We start from the raw sequence: 18,458 nt of genomic DNA, 5'->3' as shown, positions 1-18,458 counted from the left end.
ACAGCAACAATAAAGGACACACTGTAAAAAGGGAAACAAATTTAAAGAGTTTAACTCTTTTTACTATACTATACTTTTGTACTATTTAGTTGTTTTATTTATAAAGGTTCATATTATAAATGATCAATAAAAATGCTAAAATAAAAATTGTTTTCTCCTGATGGCCTGAGCTGTTTGTAAACATTTACATTTGCATTTAGCAGATGTTTAATCCAAAGTAACTTACAGTTAGTCCATCCTGAAAAACGGCAAAGTCCACATATTTATGCAGCGGCCGCAGTTTATTAAATACGCCACACTTTAGCTGCATAAATTGAAGATTTCCGTGCGCAAAATATATGCAGGGCTTGCATGATTTCATAATCCCCGCATTTTCGTAGCAAAAAGTCACATATATCTTAGCAGAAAGATGAAAATTTTTGCATTTACTTCACACAAGCGCAGCATCCCCGGTTGCCATGGGAACGTTATGAAGTGATATAATTACGCGGCGTGAACATCAATAAAAAGCTGCAAGCTGTTTTTGCAATTTCTTGCAGTTTCTGCAAGTTCCTGCAATTTTTCCAAGTTCCTGCAATTTCATCACATAAAATTGCATAAATATCCCGCATTTTTTTTAGAAAACATGCCGCAAGATCAAGGGTATTTGCCTGCAACAATCACAAAAAAAATCTTTTTCTGGAAGGACTGTACAGTGCATTCAATGTACATACTTTTCCATTTTTTTTCTGTTTAATACTAACAAATGTTTGCTACCTTAAATTCTTTGTTGTATTAACTCAGATTTTCAAGTCATGTCAAGTATTATTTATCTTGACAAAAGATGAGTGGCTACAATTTATAAAATACAGTTGAAAAAAGTAAACTTCATTTTATAAGTTACAACAACTCATCTCTAGTCAAGATAAATAATAGTAAGTTGAAATGACTTGTAAACCTGAGCTGATTCAACAAAAAAATTTAAGGAAGCATAATTTTTTTTACAGTGCATGTATTTAAAGGCGGGGTGCATAATTGTTGAAAAACATTCTGGACAAGGGAGTCGGGCCAAGTACCAGTACACACCTGTAGCTTACTTGTCTATGTCTACTTACCGACATCGTTGCCTGGGTTGCATATGTGTGGGGCGGGTCTATCAAAAGAAGATCCAGATTCTATTGGGGTAGGGGCGTGTTTGTTTAGGTGATTTTAAATATCAACATTGGCTTTCAGTGATCATGCACCACGCCTTTAAATAAGTGATTCTTAGAAAGTACAATTTGTAAATCTTTGTTACAAACACAACGACACAAACATACAACCACAAACGCACACAATACACATACACAGAATTTACCACAAGATGCATCCAATTTGACTGTATAATAAAATAACTGAGAAACAGAAAGCTTCACAGAGATGACCTCTTCCAGAAACAAATTATGCAAATACTAAATCACATGGAAACACAGAAACAGAAACACATACATGTACAGTATGTGTGAATGGGGTGAGCTAAGCCTGGGGAAATAAAGCCCAGGCAACTGGGCATATTTTTGTCAGGTCTCTAGCAGGACGTATCATCTGTTTGACTGTGAAGAGAAAAGATACATAGGTAAAGGGGTAAGTAAGTATGATTTTGTTTTCTGGCCAAATGTAACTTTTTTTTACATTCGAGATTTACTTGTGGACTTAAGTACTACAGTAGTTCAACTGGCCCCACCAAAAAAATGGGAACTTTGTTAAAAGTCTCTGGGGTGTTAAAATAATATTTTAATGTATTATTTTTAAAAGGAGTTACATATTTTATGTTGTAGCTATCATAGCATAAACGTACACATACTGTATAAAACAACAAGCAGTTACAGAAAATTAAAGGGATAATTCACCCAAAATGAAAATTCTGTCATAATTTACTTACTCTCATGTTGCTACAAACCTGTATAAATGTATTTGTTCTGATAGACACAAAAAATATATTTTGAGTAATGTTTGTAATCAAAACCGTTCATGAGCCCATTCACTTCCATAGTATTATTTTTCCTATTATAGAAGTGAATGGGGTGTGAACTTTCCCTTTAAGGTCAGTCAGAATGTTGTCTCTTTAAAAGTAATATATGGATAATAGATTCAGACGAGATTTGGTTTTATTAAATATGGAACTAAATTACATATTCAATATATATATATATATTTGTTTTTACACATTTTCAGTGCAATGTTTTAAAACATTTTCTTTTTAATGCCATCTTATGTGGCGTTAACAAGAAAAATATATTGTTAAAAGAACAGTTCATCCAAAAATAAACAAAATCCTTGAAGAACCATTCAGTTAAATTAAACATTAAGGTTTGCGGTGTAAATGTATACACTCTAAAAACAAACGGTGCTAAATAGCACTAAAAGTGGTTCTTGGCTCGTAATCAAGAGGAACCATTTTTAGTGCTAAATAGCGCCTATGAAGAACCCTGTGCCAGCCCGAGCCTCTTGGGGGCCCCAAGCAGAATTTGTTTGGGGGCCCCCTCCCATCAATTTTTTTATATAAAAAAATTACAAACATTTATAAAAAGAACAAAGTTGCACATTAAGTAAGGGCTAAAATTAGCATTAGGTACAGAAATCAAATCACATGAATCATAACACTTTCTTTATTGTATGAATTAAATATAATTATTAATTTTTATAGCTACAGAAGAGATTTTCTCTTTGTCTTGGATTGTTTGATTAACATTATTGACACAGATTTAAGTAGGTTAATTGAGGTTACTGTCTCTTTAAGAGAAGCACGGACCTGGTTTCTGCCTAATCTATACATAAACCTAAGACATTAGACATAAAAATGTTTTTATTGGAAAAAGAGTACTGTGAAAATCATTTTGTTTGTATGTGCCCTGTCAAGAACAGAACATTTTATGTTCGCTTGCTTTCTGAATCCATTTGCTTGCGTCTCTCCATGTGTACTACTGAGTGCAATTAAATGCACGCACACACACAGACGGAGGAAGAATTACAAACCGCGCAGCATAAAATGTTACGTTGTCTTTCAGTGCTCTATTCCTCAAATGTATGTTAATGGACAACAGTATGACACACAGTAGTGTAACTCTCTCTAAAGTTTAAACATCAAGTGTTCGGATCTCTGAAGGGCATAGTGAGGATCACCTCTGACAGGAGCTGGACACATTCAACCACATGTGCGTCCAGAAACCTGCTCACTTTAGCGCCTTTTTGCAGGTTAAATTGTTTAAAATCACTTGAAATGTTTAACATTTGCAAGCCTTTGAAACATGTGCAAATGATGAACTTTTCTTATTAAAATTTGCGTATTAATCCGCAAATCGCATGTGAGCCGAACCGTAGGTCGCTCACGGATCAACTGCGATCTGTCACAACACTAGCTGGTGCTGAACAAATTAAACATACTGTAAATAATCATGCAAACATACCTTTGCTCTTTCACCTCCTCTGTCCTTTTCTTCTTTCTCTTTTCAGCACCAGAGGGATACATCCTTTTTTGTGACATGGCTTATCATTTATTACAGTGACACTTGCATGCCGACGTGAATTGTTGTCAGTGCACGCGATCCGAGGTGTCTATATTGCGGATAAACGCTAGCACTGCAGACACACAGCAGTCATTTATTCATTCGTATTCATTCATTAATTTATATTACTTGTTTAAGTTATTTAATTGTAAAAAAAAACAATTTGGGGCCCCAAGCAGCCGCTTAGTTAACTTATGCCTCGGGCCGGCCCTATATGGGGTTCATATAGCACCACTGTAGCACCACATATTGTTCTACATAGCACAATATGGTTCTACATCGGTGCTACACAGGTACTTCATTGGTGTTATATGGCACTTAAAATGGTTCCTGCGTGCCAAGAACCACTTTTAGTGCTATTTAGCAGCATTTGAGTGTAGCCTTTACGACACTGAGCTGGCATGCAGCCATTTTTAAAGTGTACTCAGTTATACACAGTAGGTTTACATTCGAATGCAATGCATCAATTGCTAAATACTTTTTTGAATTAAATGACATTACAAAGCTTCAAAGAGCCAGTATATTATTTAAAATAACTTTATTTGTGTTTGACTGAAATAGGAAGTCATATACACCTAGGATGGGATGAGGGGGAGTCAAATGTGGGTTAATTATCATTTTTGGTGAACTATTCCTTTAGTTAAAGGGGACATATTATGAGATTTTTTTAAAGATGTAAACTAAATTTTAATCTAGGCCTGAGCAAAAGTGTGCCGTTTTGGGTGTGTCAATTAAAATGCAAATGAGCGGATGATATGCACAATGATGGTGGTTTGTTGCAATTGAAACTCAATTGTGCTGTGAATTATTTTCTCTCTCTGTCTCTCTCTGTACTGTGGTTGGATAGTGCAGATAAAGGGGGCGGTATTATCCTATTCTGACATCACAATAGGAGCCAAATTACAATGACCTATTTTTTCACATGCTTCCAGAGAATGGTTATCAAAACTAAGTTACTGGGTTGATCTTTTTCACATTTTCTAGGTTGATAAAAGCACTGGGAACCCAATTATAGCACTTGAACATGGAAAAAGTCAGATTTTCATAATATGTCCCCTTTAAGTTAAAGCCTGCAACTCCCATTTTTACCACTAGAGGCCACCCTGTCCTGAATTTGGACATCTATTTAGTGATTATATATTTATATTATTTAATGATAACAAATGTGTCCCCAAATGTGAACAAAATTTTTTTGGGAACATCTTGAAAGTCCCTATTTGTAAAAATTGTGTACAATGTATACAAAGTTGTTTTTATCAGGCCTGGTCCTTAGTAATTAGCTGCATACAAAACAATAATGCATGTATGTGGTTATTGTTATTATTATAATTACGCTATTATTGTGTATATTCTCCTCCCATTTCCTGTTGAAAAACACTGCTGAATGACTGGATAAAAGATGCTGCTATACCATGAAACAATGACCTCATAATACTCATATACAGTTTCTGCTACACAGACACATTCAGTGGATTATTCACTATTGGCTGATTAATAATAAACGCTTATTGTGTACAGCCAGGTAAGACCATCACAGCATGATCAATTTATTTATAATTCTCTTAAAAACAAGCATGTTTTCATTTTTAACCCAGTCCATGTAAAATCAGTATTAACCAGTTTATCAAGGCTAAAAAAACATCTTTTAAGATTTATCTGTCTTGCTTGTAGAATGAGCTCCAATGCAACTGTCCTCCATCACTTCAAAGTCTCAACCAACCATGGGAAATCTACACTGGACATTGTCATCTACACCATCATTGTGCTCCTAGGCACCACTGGGAACTCGGTGGTCATCTGGGTGGCCAGTGTCCGTATTAAACCCAACGTCACCAACATATGGTTGATCAACCTCGCCGTGTCTGACCTGATCTTCTGCTTGTCACGAATTGCCCAGCTCATCAAATACATTTTCTTTGACCAATGGCCTTTCGGAGTCTTTCTCTGCAAGTTTAATGGTTTCGTCAAGTATACCAACATGTTCTGCAGTGTTTTTCTTCTGGCTGTCATCAGTGTGGATCGAGTACTCTGCGTGTGGCGCCCAGTGTTGACCAGGGAAAGACGGACATTATATGCTGCTCGTGTGGTCAGTTTGGGGGTCTGGATTATGGCAATGATCTTCAGTTCACCATTTTTTGTGTATCGAGAGGTCAATCTTGACCAGAACAACTTGAGCGACTGCTCACTAAAGGTCAGAACAGCTTTACCCCTGATTTCTTTTTGTCAGACATACATTAACCTTGCATAATTTGTATTATAAAACTGCCAATTTCCATTCTTCATGCTGTTCAGTCAATCACTGTGTTTTATTCATGATAAAGCACAACTATGTCCTCTTCAGCAGTTTACTATCAGTTTCACAGATCTGCACAATTTATAGCTGATTGTTTATTATTTTACTGAATACAATATGTCAGTTAATTGAAGTTCTTATGAAAGGAGTGCTTTTAATTGATATGCAAAAATACAATTTTTAATATTATTTAAATATATATATATTTAAACATTTATACTTGTAAGAAAGCCCACAATATAGCATAGCTTCTATATTTTCACACTTTTATTACCTCTCACATTAAATGAAGACTGTATTTTGCATTGACTAAGAAATTGAAAAAATGCCTTTTACGCAAGTGTTAGTGCAGTAAATCTAGATATGTGTAATTTTTTAAAAAGTACTCAAAAAATGACTGATAATTCCATTTATCTCACAATTGCAGGTAAAATTAAAAAAGGAAGATGGAAATGCAGCAAAGTATGCTTACTACTACATTCGCTTCTTTTCTGGATTTCTTTTTCCTTTCCTGGTGATCTTCATCTGCTACACGCTGACTGCTATTAGGATTCGTAGAACGAGACTCTCCGGCAAATCAAGACCTCTTCGGATTCTTGCTTTAGTAGTTTTAGCCTTTTTCTTCTGTTGGGCACCTTATCACATCCTAGGTCTTGTTAAGTTGATGAATAAAAACCATCCGGCTGTAAAAATGGGATGGCATATGGCTTCAAACTTAGCCTATTTTAACAGTTGTGTGAACCCAATGTTGTACTTCTGCATAGGACTGAATCTCAGACAACGCTGCAATCAAAACCTGTTAGGGGTTTTTCACAGAGCTCTTAAAGAAGAAGCCCAAACTTCATCCCAGAACGGCACTACGTGTATGGAGGAACGTTCAAACTGTGTTTTTAAAGCTGCGTGTACAGTTCACCAAACACCTGTATGACTGAAGATGAAAGGAGTAGTTCACCCAATTATAAAAAATGCCCCATACTGTACTCCAGATTAACCAATTTATTTACAATCCAGTGGGCATTACAAACAAGTTTGACAAAGTAAACAAACATAACTGTGTATTTAAAGGTCCCATTCTTTCTGTGTTTTTGAAGCTTTGATTGTGTTTACAGCACAATATAACATGTGTTCATGTTTCATGTGTAAAAAACGCGGTATTTTTCACACAATTTACTTATCTGAATAGCATGCCGTTAGCTTAGCTGGCGACTGACATATTCCTGTGGGCGGAGTTTAGTCAGAAAACTGTTCTACTGACGTCATTAAAGCAGGAAGTAGAGGGCTGTAGTCCAAACCGGCCGTTCGCTGTAGGCTTTGAAAGGTGAATTCTGTTAAAGGAAATATTTCGACTGGCAGTGAACTTTGAGATTTATCATTTTACAGGTATTATTTATGCTATTATAGCAACATTACACACTAACTGGGTTTAAAAAATGGGATCAGAAAGAACGTGACCTTTAATAACATTTGATGTTATGTAAACTGCACTGTTATTGCACATAATTGCTTTATCTTGTATACAGTAATGGATCTTAATGGATATGTTGATATGAACCTTGTTTTGCCACATATATCTACACTCTAAAAATGCATCAAAATCATGGACAAACCCAACTGTTGGGTTATAAATTAACATACTGGGTTGTTTCAATCTGAAATGCTGGGTTAATTGAACCCAACGGTCGGATTTGTCCCTTTCTTTCCCAACCATTGGTTGAAAATAACCCAGCATTTTTAGAGGCTGTTTACATGACAATGTTTTAAACGGGAACATTTTTATCCAGTTTGACATTACAACAGCGTTGTAAAACACAAACTTTTGATGACTGGTTTCAAAATGCAAGTTTTTTATAAATGACGCCTTGTCATCTCTGTGTAACTACGTAACCATGAATCTAAGTCATTTCAACTTACTATTATTTATCTTGAATAGAGATGAGTTGTTATAACTATAGGTGAGTTGTTATAACTTATAAAATATAGTTGAGAAAAGTCAACTTAATTTTATAAGTTGTGACAACTCATCTTTGTTGACATGACTTGTAAATCTGAGTTGATTTAACAAAAAAATTTAAGGCAGCAAAATTTTTTTTACAGTGTGTGTTAATTCAGTCTACAGCAGTGGTTCTCAAACTTTTCGGTGATGCCCTCCTTTGTGTATAGGGTGCATCCCTTTGCAGCACTGAACATTTTTTATGTTGAATTTACTTAATTTTATTATGGCAAGAAGATGCACACAATAAATGTATTTAACTCCAGATATATTTTTTAAGTCGAGTGTACTTATATTTTATAAGTAATTTCTGATTAATTACATTCATAAACTATTTTGAGTAATATTTACTCATTTTTTATGTTCAGTACACTAAAATTAATTAGGTGCAACCAGATCAATTTAATGGTTTAATCCAATCTTTTTTTAATATGTTATTCTATCTTAACTTTCCACATTTAACTGCCACATTATGTTGAGAAAATTTCTTACAAATTTGGGTGGATTTTACATGATAAAATTAAGTGAAATTTAATCAATAATCTGTTAATTTAGAATTACTTAATTTTGTGTTATTTTTACTTTTTACATTTTTTAATAGACTTTAATAATTTCTATTAAGTTAAATTTACTAAGGCACATAATCATTTTTTTTCAGTGAGCCCTCTCAAAGAAAATGTCTGACATCTCAGAATTGGAGGTTTAATTACACTGAATTAATAAAAATCGATATATTTTAAAGAGTGTCATGAAGCTATCAGTTTGAGAACCACTGGGTTGATGTGTCTGGGGAGGAAAGGGGTCGATGAACATGATCCACCCACTAACCCTGCAGTTGGGGTACACAGAAACTACCCATACAAAGAAAATAATCCACTTTAATGTCTAAAAAAGGTTTAACCATTTTGGGTAGAAAAACATTACTTAACATTTTTAGATTTTATAACTCTTCCTGTCCTATATGCAAATTTACAATCATATATCTTTTTGATTTTCTTATTAAAATACAAAATACATAAAGTCAATGCTACTAAATTGTAATGGAGTATTTAGCTCATGTGATGTCGTTTTATTTGTTAATCTATCTTCTGTATTAAATAGTAACCTTTGATTGTTTTTGCAGAGATGCTCAGCACTGGCAGCTTTTAGAGCCTTTATTGTAAAACATCCTGTCTTTCCCCACGACTTTTTAAACATCTAATTGAGTTTCCATTTGCTTCCAAGGTTATTAGTTGGTCACTTGGGAACATTAGTAATACTGTTATACCATGGTGCATTACTTTAATCTCTAACCTTTTATAATTGTATTGGTCCCACCATTCCTAATGTATTGGTGAAAACACTCCTTGATATTAAGCTGTTAATTTTGTGTATGTTTTTCATTTCTGCAGAGTAAGTGGCTTGTGTTTTGTTGCGGCTCTTTTAGCATGGCAGAAAAAAACAATAGTATAATTGTTTATGCATGTACAGTAGGCCTATTGCCCTGCAAGACCAGAATTTAACTGCAGTAACCACCTGATCAATATTGAAAGGAACAAATGAAGAGTTTGGTTCCAAAGCGCAATAAATCCATTTTGACTAATTTCGGTAAAAACGTGTTTTCTATACCAAGAAAGTAACAAGATTAAACCACTATTTTCTGTTACAAACTTTCACATAGCATCTTTAAGTTATAAAAACAAAAAATGTAAATCATACTCTGATTTTCAAAGATTTATTATATATATATATATTTTCCCACAAAATGCAAGAAATGTTTTTTTTTAAATGCTAAAAATCTATTGAATCAATGTATAAATGTGCATTCATCTTTGACATGTTATATTCATTTAGTTGACTAGTGGTATACACTGATTAAAAAAATAAACACTAATGGCATTAATCAAAACACTTACTTTGTCATATTAAGAACACTGTCATTGCTGCTGTCATACTTGGGACGTCGTCACTGAACTTTTTTGACAGCGATCAGCAATAAAATGTTTTGGTTCTGCTCAATTTTTGTTGGCTTCGAGTAAAAAAATGGAAAGTTTTTCATAAGATCCACTGGGGTCAATGTGTTAGCATGACAGAAGCTTGATGCTGTCGGGAGAACAAGCAACAGCCGGCATTTATTCGTCTCCTGAGTGCCTCTCGCGTAAATTATTAGATTTTGATAGCTTACGTTTCTTTCCCGTCACAGAAACCACCACATGTTTAGCAAAGTTTTTGTTTGTTTGTTGATCACGAAGTACAAAGATAAACTAGGATTCTGTGTTTATTCAACGTGCCGCCATTGTTGTTTACAGCGTGTGGAATGGTGCACTGTGATTGGTTAAGTGGATTTATTGCATTCTGCAGAAAAGGATGAATGGTGTTTATTGCGTTTTGGAAAAAAGGGAGAAAAGATAACAGAATAATACGGCGTATATTTGATTTTGTGTAAAATTATGAATTTACTTTTTAATACTGATACAATACTGATTTTGGCGGTAACTCATTAAAAAAAGGCATTTAGCGCGTTTTGGAACCAAACTCTTCAAAAATAAAGGTGAAAAATATAAAGAAGTTGTGTTTAATTCTTTTTCTCTCTTAACTGCATTTATTAAATAACTTTATAATTTTATGCTTTGTTTTTATTGTTTGTCGATATGTTTTTAATATTTCATACATCATAAGCAGTTCATAAATTAAACCAAAAGTAAAATAAAATAAATAAATACTGGTAACCGATATTTCTTTCCATAAATCCGCTATGTTAACGATCATAACGTTACCTAGCTAACAATAATTACTTTTAAAGCTCACATAACGCGCTGTTTCTGCTTTTCCGATGTTAATCTGGAGTACCTATAGAGTAGTATTACATCCTTCATATCTCTAAAGAGTCTTTAATTTAATCAGATTTATAAAAGAAAGATTAGCTTTACCGATTCTTTCCGATAAGGTGCGAAAAAATGAAGAAGGAGGAGTTATACCGCAGGAGGAGCGAGTACGAGTCATGCAACACTATACAACACTGTTTAACTTATGATTCACTACATGTTCGTGTAATTTATATAATATGCACGTCCCTATTTCCAACATCAGACAGAAGTCTTACTTACCGCATGCAACTCATGACCCGGTTGGGACTTTTCAATGAAATCCAGTGCATCAAACACAAACGCAAAACTCCGCTGCTACCCCGGATAAACAAACTATATCCATTGTTTCTGTAAGTCTGGCTTTCTTCTCCTTACATCCAAAAACACACTTCTTCTTTCGTGCCATTGTTGAGATTTGAAATTACACAAAGCTGTCGCGTGATGTGATGTTTGTAAGTTGTAGCGTCTCCCGCTGATTGACGGGTGGGCGGGGTTTTCCGGGGGAAGTGCCCATAAAAAGAAGTGATACTGATAGAACCCCTGAAACGTCAGCTGGACCCGTATTTGAAAAAAAGCTTTCTGAAACTTGTACAAGCCCTGGCGAAGTGCCTACGTTTAGCATGAGGAAACAACTCAATAACTGTTTTAATAAGTCAGAATGCTTGAAATACCATTGAACCACCCCTTTTAAAATTAAGTTCAAATTTATGTGTTAACCATGCTTTTACTACAATAACCATGGTTTTTGTTTAAACTGTAGTAAAACCATGGTTAATTTTTGTAAGGCTGTGTAAAATTATTCACACATTTGGCAGGTACAGATATAATTTTTCTGTACTGTGTCCTGAAGTGATCCCAAAAGTATTTATTTATAAATCTTTGTCACTGTTCTCATTTGACTGTATAATGAAATAACATTGAAACCATGCATGAGCTTCACACGGATGGCCTCCTCTAGGACGTTATGCAAATGTTGAACCAAGTGGAAAAACAAACAAACAAACTACACATAAATACATGTGAGAAGAGTGGAGAAAGTTGAGCCTGTGGGTAGTCTAAATAAAGCCGATTCCTGTATACATTAAGGACAATTGTGCATACTTTTTGTCATGTCTCCATATATGTGTACAATATCTGGCTGTGAAAATATGTAATACAAAGAATAGAGTTACGGTAACATTATATGCAAGCAGCACATTCATTTAAATATGACTAAAAACCCAGTGAGCAATTTATTGAAAACAAAGTGTAAAAAGTTTCAGCAAATAAATGAAATGAAATACACTGGAAGAATACTTCTTTTTAGTAGGGGAAGTAGTACACATAACAAATTCTTGTTAATGTCACTGAGTCAAGAGGGGCTTTTGTAATTTCTGTTACAAAGTTTCTTCAGTAAATTGCCTCAGTGTATATTTATAAAAGAAGAGGTTTATAATTGGAAGATGCTCTGCAAACGTCAGGGAATTTTTTTTGTGAAAATGTAGTTTTACTTTTTGTTTTCTAGGCTTCTTATCATCACTGTTCTGGCATGTCTCTATATTACTACTAAACCCACAATACAAATCTTAAATGTTAATAGACACGAGCGACACTAAAGTTTTTAGGCTTCATCTTACTGTTGATTAGCTGCCTGTTTAATACAAGTCCACTGCTGCAAACACATTGTTCGTAATGTCCAAATCATGTTAAATCTTATCAATTTGGAGGCTTTCGAGGCTTATAGCAGGTTCGGGACCCCCCCAGACCCCCTTCAATTCGAACACTGAACAGACTGTATGTCAACAATGATCATTTATGTACCTTTGACCTTTTAAAGCAACACTAAAGAGTTTTTGCTCTTTGCTCCCCCTACAGGTTGGAAGCAGAGTTGTCCATTCCAACTGTCGTAAATAATTTAGCCTCCTGCAGCAAAGCTGGCTCTGATTGGATTGTAGGTCTGCCCTAAAGCAAGTTTTTGTAGTTTTCACTCGAACTACAGGACCGTGACCCGGCGGTGGGTCTTTAGTGCGGTTTTGGCTGATAGAGGGCTGCGAATGTGAAAGTGCCGTTCACCCTGTTTCGAGTGGATGAAGGACTGAAACTTTTTTGGAAATGTTATTTTAAGGTAAAAAAAACATCTTTGGTGTTGCTTCAATGACATAATTTAGATTTTTTATTTCATAATTATTACTTTTTTATGTTTAAATCCTATCATTATGACTTTTAATACAGCCAAGTAAATACAACATATACAATTTTATTAAAACGTAGTGTACACATGCATTTTGTGTGTTTGGCGCTTGTGCAACATCCCCTTCCTGTCTGCTGAGACCTATATGACTCAGAGATATAAAAATAAGGAGTTCATCAGCAACTTAATGTTGCTATACTGCCGCTGATGAAACACAGTTTCTGCTACACAGACACATTCAGAGGATTAGTTACTATTGGCTAATTAGTGACAAACACTTGATCAGATATTGTGTACAGGTAAGACATCACAGCACACAGAAATTGATGTTTATTATTTTCTTTTTCTTTTGCACAAGCTTGTTTTCCAAAACATTTTCTAATCTAGTTAAATAATACAAAATATTTTCTGTAACTTTAAGGTTGCTTTAACTACTTTTAGTTTAATTGTGTCAGACATACATAAATGAAATCTTTAAATTTCCTGTAATTATAATTAGATGTGTATATATCTATATAGATTATTTTTATGTCTGTTTATATACATTAGGAGATGTGATAGGCAAGATTCAATGATCTTTTTAACGGAAGAAAAACTAAAGCATCTTTTTAATTAATCAAATGTATCTGGCTTGTTTTCAGAATGAACTTCAATACAACTGTCTTCCATGACTCCAATGTCTTATCCTCTGTTAAGAAATCTACATCGGACATTGTCTTCTACATTATCATTGTTCTATTTGGCACCACTGGGAACTCTGTGGTCATCTGGGTGGCCGGTTTCCGTATGAAACCCAATGTCACCAACGTATGGCTGGTCAACCTCGCCGTGGCTGACCTCATCTTCTGCGTGTCACGAGTAACCTCCTTTGTCAGATATTTCATTGGCTACTGGCCATTTGGGGACTTTGTCTGTAAGTTTATGAGCTTTATCAAGTATACCAACATGTTCTGCAGTGTTTTTCTTCTGGCTGTCATCAGTGTGGAGCGAGTGATCTGCGTGTGGTGCCCAGTATTTGCCAGGAATAAACGGACGTTATGTGCTGCTCGTGTGGTCAGTTTGGGGGTTTGGATTGTGGCGATCATCTGCAGTTCATCAAACTTAGTGTTCCGGGGGATCAATACTGATCACAACAACTTGAGCTACTGCTATGACAAGGTTAGAAAAGCTTTACTAAACTGAATATCTTCTCACATTTGCCACATTTGCATATTTATAATAAAACTTATATTGCCTGTCCTGGATGCGGATTAGTCCTTAAACACTTGGGGCTCTATCATACACACGGAGTAATGCAGCGTGTCTTTTGCTAGTTTCAACCCAGCGCAATGATCATTTTCACGTCTGGTGCCACGTTGTTTAAATAGCAAAATTATTTGCACACAATGTTGCGCCCATGGGCATTCTGGTCTGAAAATGAGGTGCGTTCAGGCGCATTGTTGGCGCGTTGCTATTTTGAGGCAACTAAAATAGACTACGCCATTGAGCAACTAAAACCTGGTCTAAAGTCAGTGGCGCAATATGTTTTTTGTTATTTAATGAGCGCTTTAGTAATATGCGCCTATAAACAGGACGACAACGTGGGTTTGCTTATCACATACATGTATGCGCAGCAGCGCAAAAACGCTTTTAAATATGAAAGATTAAAGGATTGAAATGTAAAAGATTATTATTGAGTCTCTTGGACATAAAATAAGGACCGATTATGAGACGTTAGAAGGCGTAAAAGCTGCTTCACCTGTAACCTGGTAAGTAAATAAATGCTTTGTTTTAAACAAATGCATCTTTTCAAAAATGTTTTTTAAATGCTTTCCCACAAATGTATTGTATATGATCAATTTATTCTTGTGGATATGGTGAGATGAGAACCTTTTTTTAAGTAATGCTTTAAAAAAAAACATGGCACTGTACAAGTGCTGAAAATCCTCTCTGCACGTTTGTAAATTCTTTATCTCTTGTTTGTATTTTTAGAGTACAAACCTTTTCTTGCATATTTGCATATTATTTTATGAGATTACAATGATTATGTAGGATACATTTACAGCAATTAAAAGCCTGCTATTTTTACTTCCATGACTAAAAGAAAACGGCTTTTAAAGGTTATAATCCAAAAAAGAACAATTTCAATACAACTGTTTACAATTATTTAACATTAATCTTAAACTGGGGGGGTCTTCTTCCTTCGCTTAGTTTTTCAGTTTACAAAGTCCGTCATCTAAATAGGGATTAGACATAGTGCCAGCGCAACTGGCTTTTACCATGGGTTCACACCAGTTGAGGCGTCAAATTCGCATCTACCGCGTCTAGTTTGCCACTTGAACATTTTGATTTTCCTCGCTTCATTCGCACGTGAAAGCAGCGCGTACAATTCTAGTCATCGAGATATTCACGCAGAAATTTGCGTCATGGGAGGGGCTTCTGCGACTCCGTTTGCTTCCTGTAATCACTACTAGAGCAAGCTCCTGATTGGTTAATGTGGCGTGTTTTTCAGCCAAAGTTAACATTTTTCAACTTGCATGTATGCCGAGGCAACGCTCAATTCGCCCCATTAGCGCGAACTAGACGCACGCGAGACATCCAGACGCGAGTCAATGCATCTTCACATTGACTAAACATTGAAATCACTCGCGCTTGACGCCTCTACCACGGCTGGTGTGAATGCAGCATTAAAGGGGTTGAGAGCTGAGACTCTTATTGGTTTATTGCACATTACACCCAACACACACTCATTACAAGAATAGGAACAACCCTTTTCGACCCTGCGCTCAGCGCACAAACCATTTTTATGAAGTTTATTTAACTAAGTTTGGGAGGAGCATCATGTGATCCACAAATCAGTGCAAAGAGGTGCCTATAAATGGCAGTCTCTCACCTCTGTCCCGTGACAGATTTTTTTGCAGCATCCCTCCTCCACCCCATCACCTCACTCTCATCTAGATTCATCTATCACAGTTAAAGAGAGGGGAGTACTCTGGGTTCGGGCTAAAATTCCGCGCTCGGAGCCCTCTCCTAAAGAGGAAAGGGCTCCGAGCACGCCAAATATATTTTATCTCATTCCCTATCGATTACATGTTAATGCGAACTCGTGAACTTGTCGTTAAATTATCAAAAGTGGAATCGGACATGCCTGTTTAGACAGTGCGCTGTGCGCTTTACACAATGGGCTTAGATCGTTAAAATAGGGCCCTTGAACTTCTAACAGAGAGTTTAATGATTTAATGATATGCTAATAACATTTACAATCTTTTTAATTGAAATAATTTATGACTTTATTATTTTATATACTGTAAGTCAAACATTTTGGAAAGTTGTAATTTTAGAAATTATATTAAGAATTTTCATAATTTGTATACTATACATTTTTAAACAAAATAGTTCCAGGTCTGTTGAAAATAAAGACCAGAGGCAATTTTGATTTTGTCTGAGCTAAAGAAATAGATATATTAGTATTCATATTTTATTTGTCTATTTTTAATATTTGAATGGGTAGACTGGGCTAAAATAATTTTAATTCTTTTTATCCATATTTAAAGGAGCTGTGATTAACATTGACGTTTAGTGGTTAAACTTGGTAATTCAGTCTAAATTCAAAATATTGGAGAAATTTTCCCTGCCCCACTCTTGGGTTCCCAGCCACATACAGAGTGCTGTCGAAATACACTATTGAGTAAATTGGCAGTGGGCAGGATTACACAGACCAAAACAAAAACAGACATTCTGAACCGGAAAGTGCATTTCAGAATAACTGGCTAAAGCATTGTTTTCATGTTTCATAAATATCTATGAATATATTACAGTATTTTTTATTTAGTACAGTAAAAAACCTCCATACAGCTCCTTTAAAAACCATGAAGCTGTACTTTTTCGATAATCTCAAGGTATTGCAATACCCTTGTTTGCCGATATGTGTCACCCCAAGCACAACCTCCGCTAATGCACAAAATGGATTCACAAATTAAATACCTTACTTAATAAATAATTTAGCCTGCATTCTAAGGAGACAAAGAAATTGAAAACATGCTGTTTACACGTGCTCACATTTCTCTGTTTGTTGAAAATGTTTTTGTAATTACTGACAAACTTGATCATTCTAATCTCAATCTTAAATTTGCAGAAAGAAGCAATCAAAGGAAATCCAGTAAAGTATGCTTTCTACTACATTCGCTTCTTTTGTGGATTTGTGTTTCCTTTCCTGGTGATCTTCATCTGCTACACACTGGCTGCTATTGGGATTCGTAGAACGAGACTCTCCGGCAAATCAAGGCCTCTTCGGATTCTTGCTTTATTGGTTTTTGCCTTTTTCTTATGCTGGGCACCTTATCACATCCTAGGTCTTATTAAAATGATAAATAAAAACCACCCAGCTGTAAAGTTAGGATGGCGTAAGTCTTCAAATTTAGCGTATTTTAACAGCTGTGTAAACCCAATATTGTACTTCTGCGTAGGACTGAATCTCAAGCAACGCTGCAATCAAACGCTGTTAGGGATTTTTCACAGAGCTCTTACTGAAGAAGACCAAATTCCTGCACTGGATGGCACTATTGAGGAACAGTCTAACAGTGTTTCAGAGGCTGCTGGTACAGATCACCAAACACCTGTATGACTGTATATTGTGACTGTGTTTAAAATCACTTAAACTTGGCTTCATTCATTGATTTCAATCTTTGATATCAAGGTTATATTTTCACAAGATGTTCTTTACATTATGCAGGATGATTTTAGTGTAACAGTAAAACACAAAATGACCTTAGCTGGGTTTTCATAGGCAGGGTTACATTTGATCAATGTGTGGCCCAACATCAAAACTGAAAGTATGGACAGTGACGAATCATAAGTGATTTTAATTTGGTTGTATTGTTTTTTTAGTATTTTCAGTTTTATACACGAGCTGGTTAATTATTGAATGTGTTGTAAACTATTTTAACTGCAAACAAGCTTATTTTTTGTTTAGTCTTTAAACGCCTTCAAAAGTTATACATTTTTCTTATCTGAAATCTGGTTATTATTTGTCACTTGTCAGTGTTGCATGTCTTTTGTCACCTCTGTGTTAGTTTGGCAGAAAAATAACAGTAAGTGTTTTTGCATGCACTGCCCTGAAAGACCAGAATTCAACAAGATCCACCCGAGTGATATTTAAATCTCATAAAAACAAATATAAAGAGAAACAAAGAGGTTGTGTAAATTCTTTAACTACTTATGCTAAAATGTGTTGCATAGTTCTTTATGTCATCCCAAACAGTTTTTTTCCTTTTATAAAATGGTTTATAAAATAAATGGCCTATTTAAAATCGTAAAATAAAAATGATCTCCCAATAGCAGGGGTGAGCTTTTAATTAGTCATTTTTTTTAATATTATTGAGGGATCTTATATAATGTGAACAGAATGTGCTGGTAGTTTTTATATATTTGAATGCATTCCTTAATTGTGGTGTTTCACAGACCAAGCTGCGTATGACACATAGCGTTACAAAGCAGTACTATTAAATAGCTCTCATGATGTCATATGCCAATTGATGTGCACAGTACCGCATACAGAAGTAATAATGTAGCATCACCATGTTGATTGTCCATCAAGCAACTCTGTTAGCTTGAGTTATAACATATTGGTTATAAAACTTTATTTTTTATATATAAC

At 35.1% G+C, this 18,458-nt stretch overlaps 2 protein-coding genes across 3 annotated transcripts; both read left to right on the top strand.

Annotated features, from left to right (window-relative positions):
- The first annotated feature begins 1,513 nt into the window (after positions 1 to 1,513).
- LOC129455499 (formyl peptide receptor 2-like) lies at positions 1,514 to 8,188 on the top strand. 2 transcript variants are annotated; one of them, XM_055220257.2, is made up of 4 exons: positions 1,514 to 1,602; positions 4,984 to 5,046; positions 5,196 to 5,715; positions 6,245 to 8,188. In XM_055220257.2, exons 3-4 carry the CDS (start codon positions 5,197 to 5,199, stop codon positions 6,743 to 6,745), a joined length of 1,020 nt encoding a protein of 339 aa, XP_055076232.2. In that variant the 5' UTR covers positions 1,514 to 1,602; positions 4,984 to 5,046; position 5,196; the 3' UTR covers positions 6,746 to 8,188. The 2 variants fall into 2 exon arrangements, with proteins under 2 accessions (XP_055076232.2, XP_055076233.2); XM_055220258.2 differs by lacking the exon at positions 1,514 to 1,602 and having other exon boundaries at positions 4,780 to 5,046.
- Positions 8,189 to 13,022: 4,834 nt separating this feature from the next.
- On the top strand, positions 13,023 to 18,038 carry LOC129455223 (formyl peptide receptor-related sequence 4-like). The gene is made up of 3 exons (XM_055219887.2): positions 13,023 to 13,122; positions 13,465 to 13,981; positions 16,938 to 18,038. The coding sequence occupies exons 2-3, from the start codon at positions 13,466 to 13,468 to the stop codon at positions 17,424 to 17,426; spliced, it is 1,005 nt and encodes a 334-aa protein (XP_055075862.2). The 5' UTR covers positions 13,023 to 13,122; position 13,465; the 3' UTR covers positions 17,427 to 18,038.
- Positions 18,039 to 18,458: the final 420 nt, after the last annotated feature.

This window comes from Misgurnus anguillicaudatus, chromosome 20 (genome assembly GCF_027580225.2).
Source record: "Misgurnus anguillicaudatus chromosome 20, ASM2758022v2, whole genome shotgun sequence".
Taxonomy (NCBI): Eukaryota; Metazoa; Chordata; class Actinopteri; order Cypriniformes; family Cobitidae; genus Misgurnus; species Misgurnus anguillicaudatus.
The sequence above is the reverse complement of the archived record's forward strand: the minus strand, read 5'-3'. Positions and strand labels throughout refer to the sequence as shown.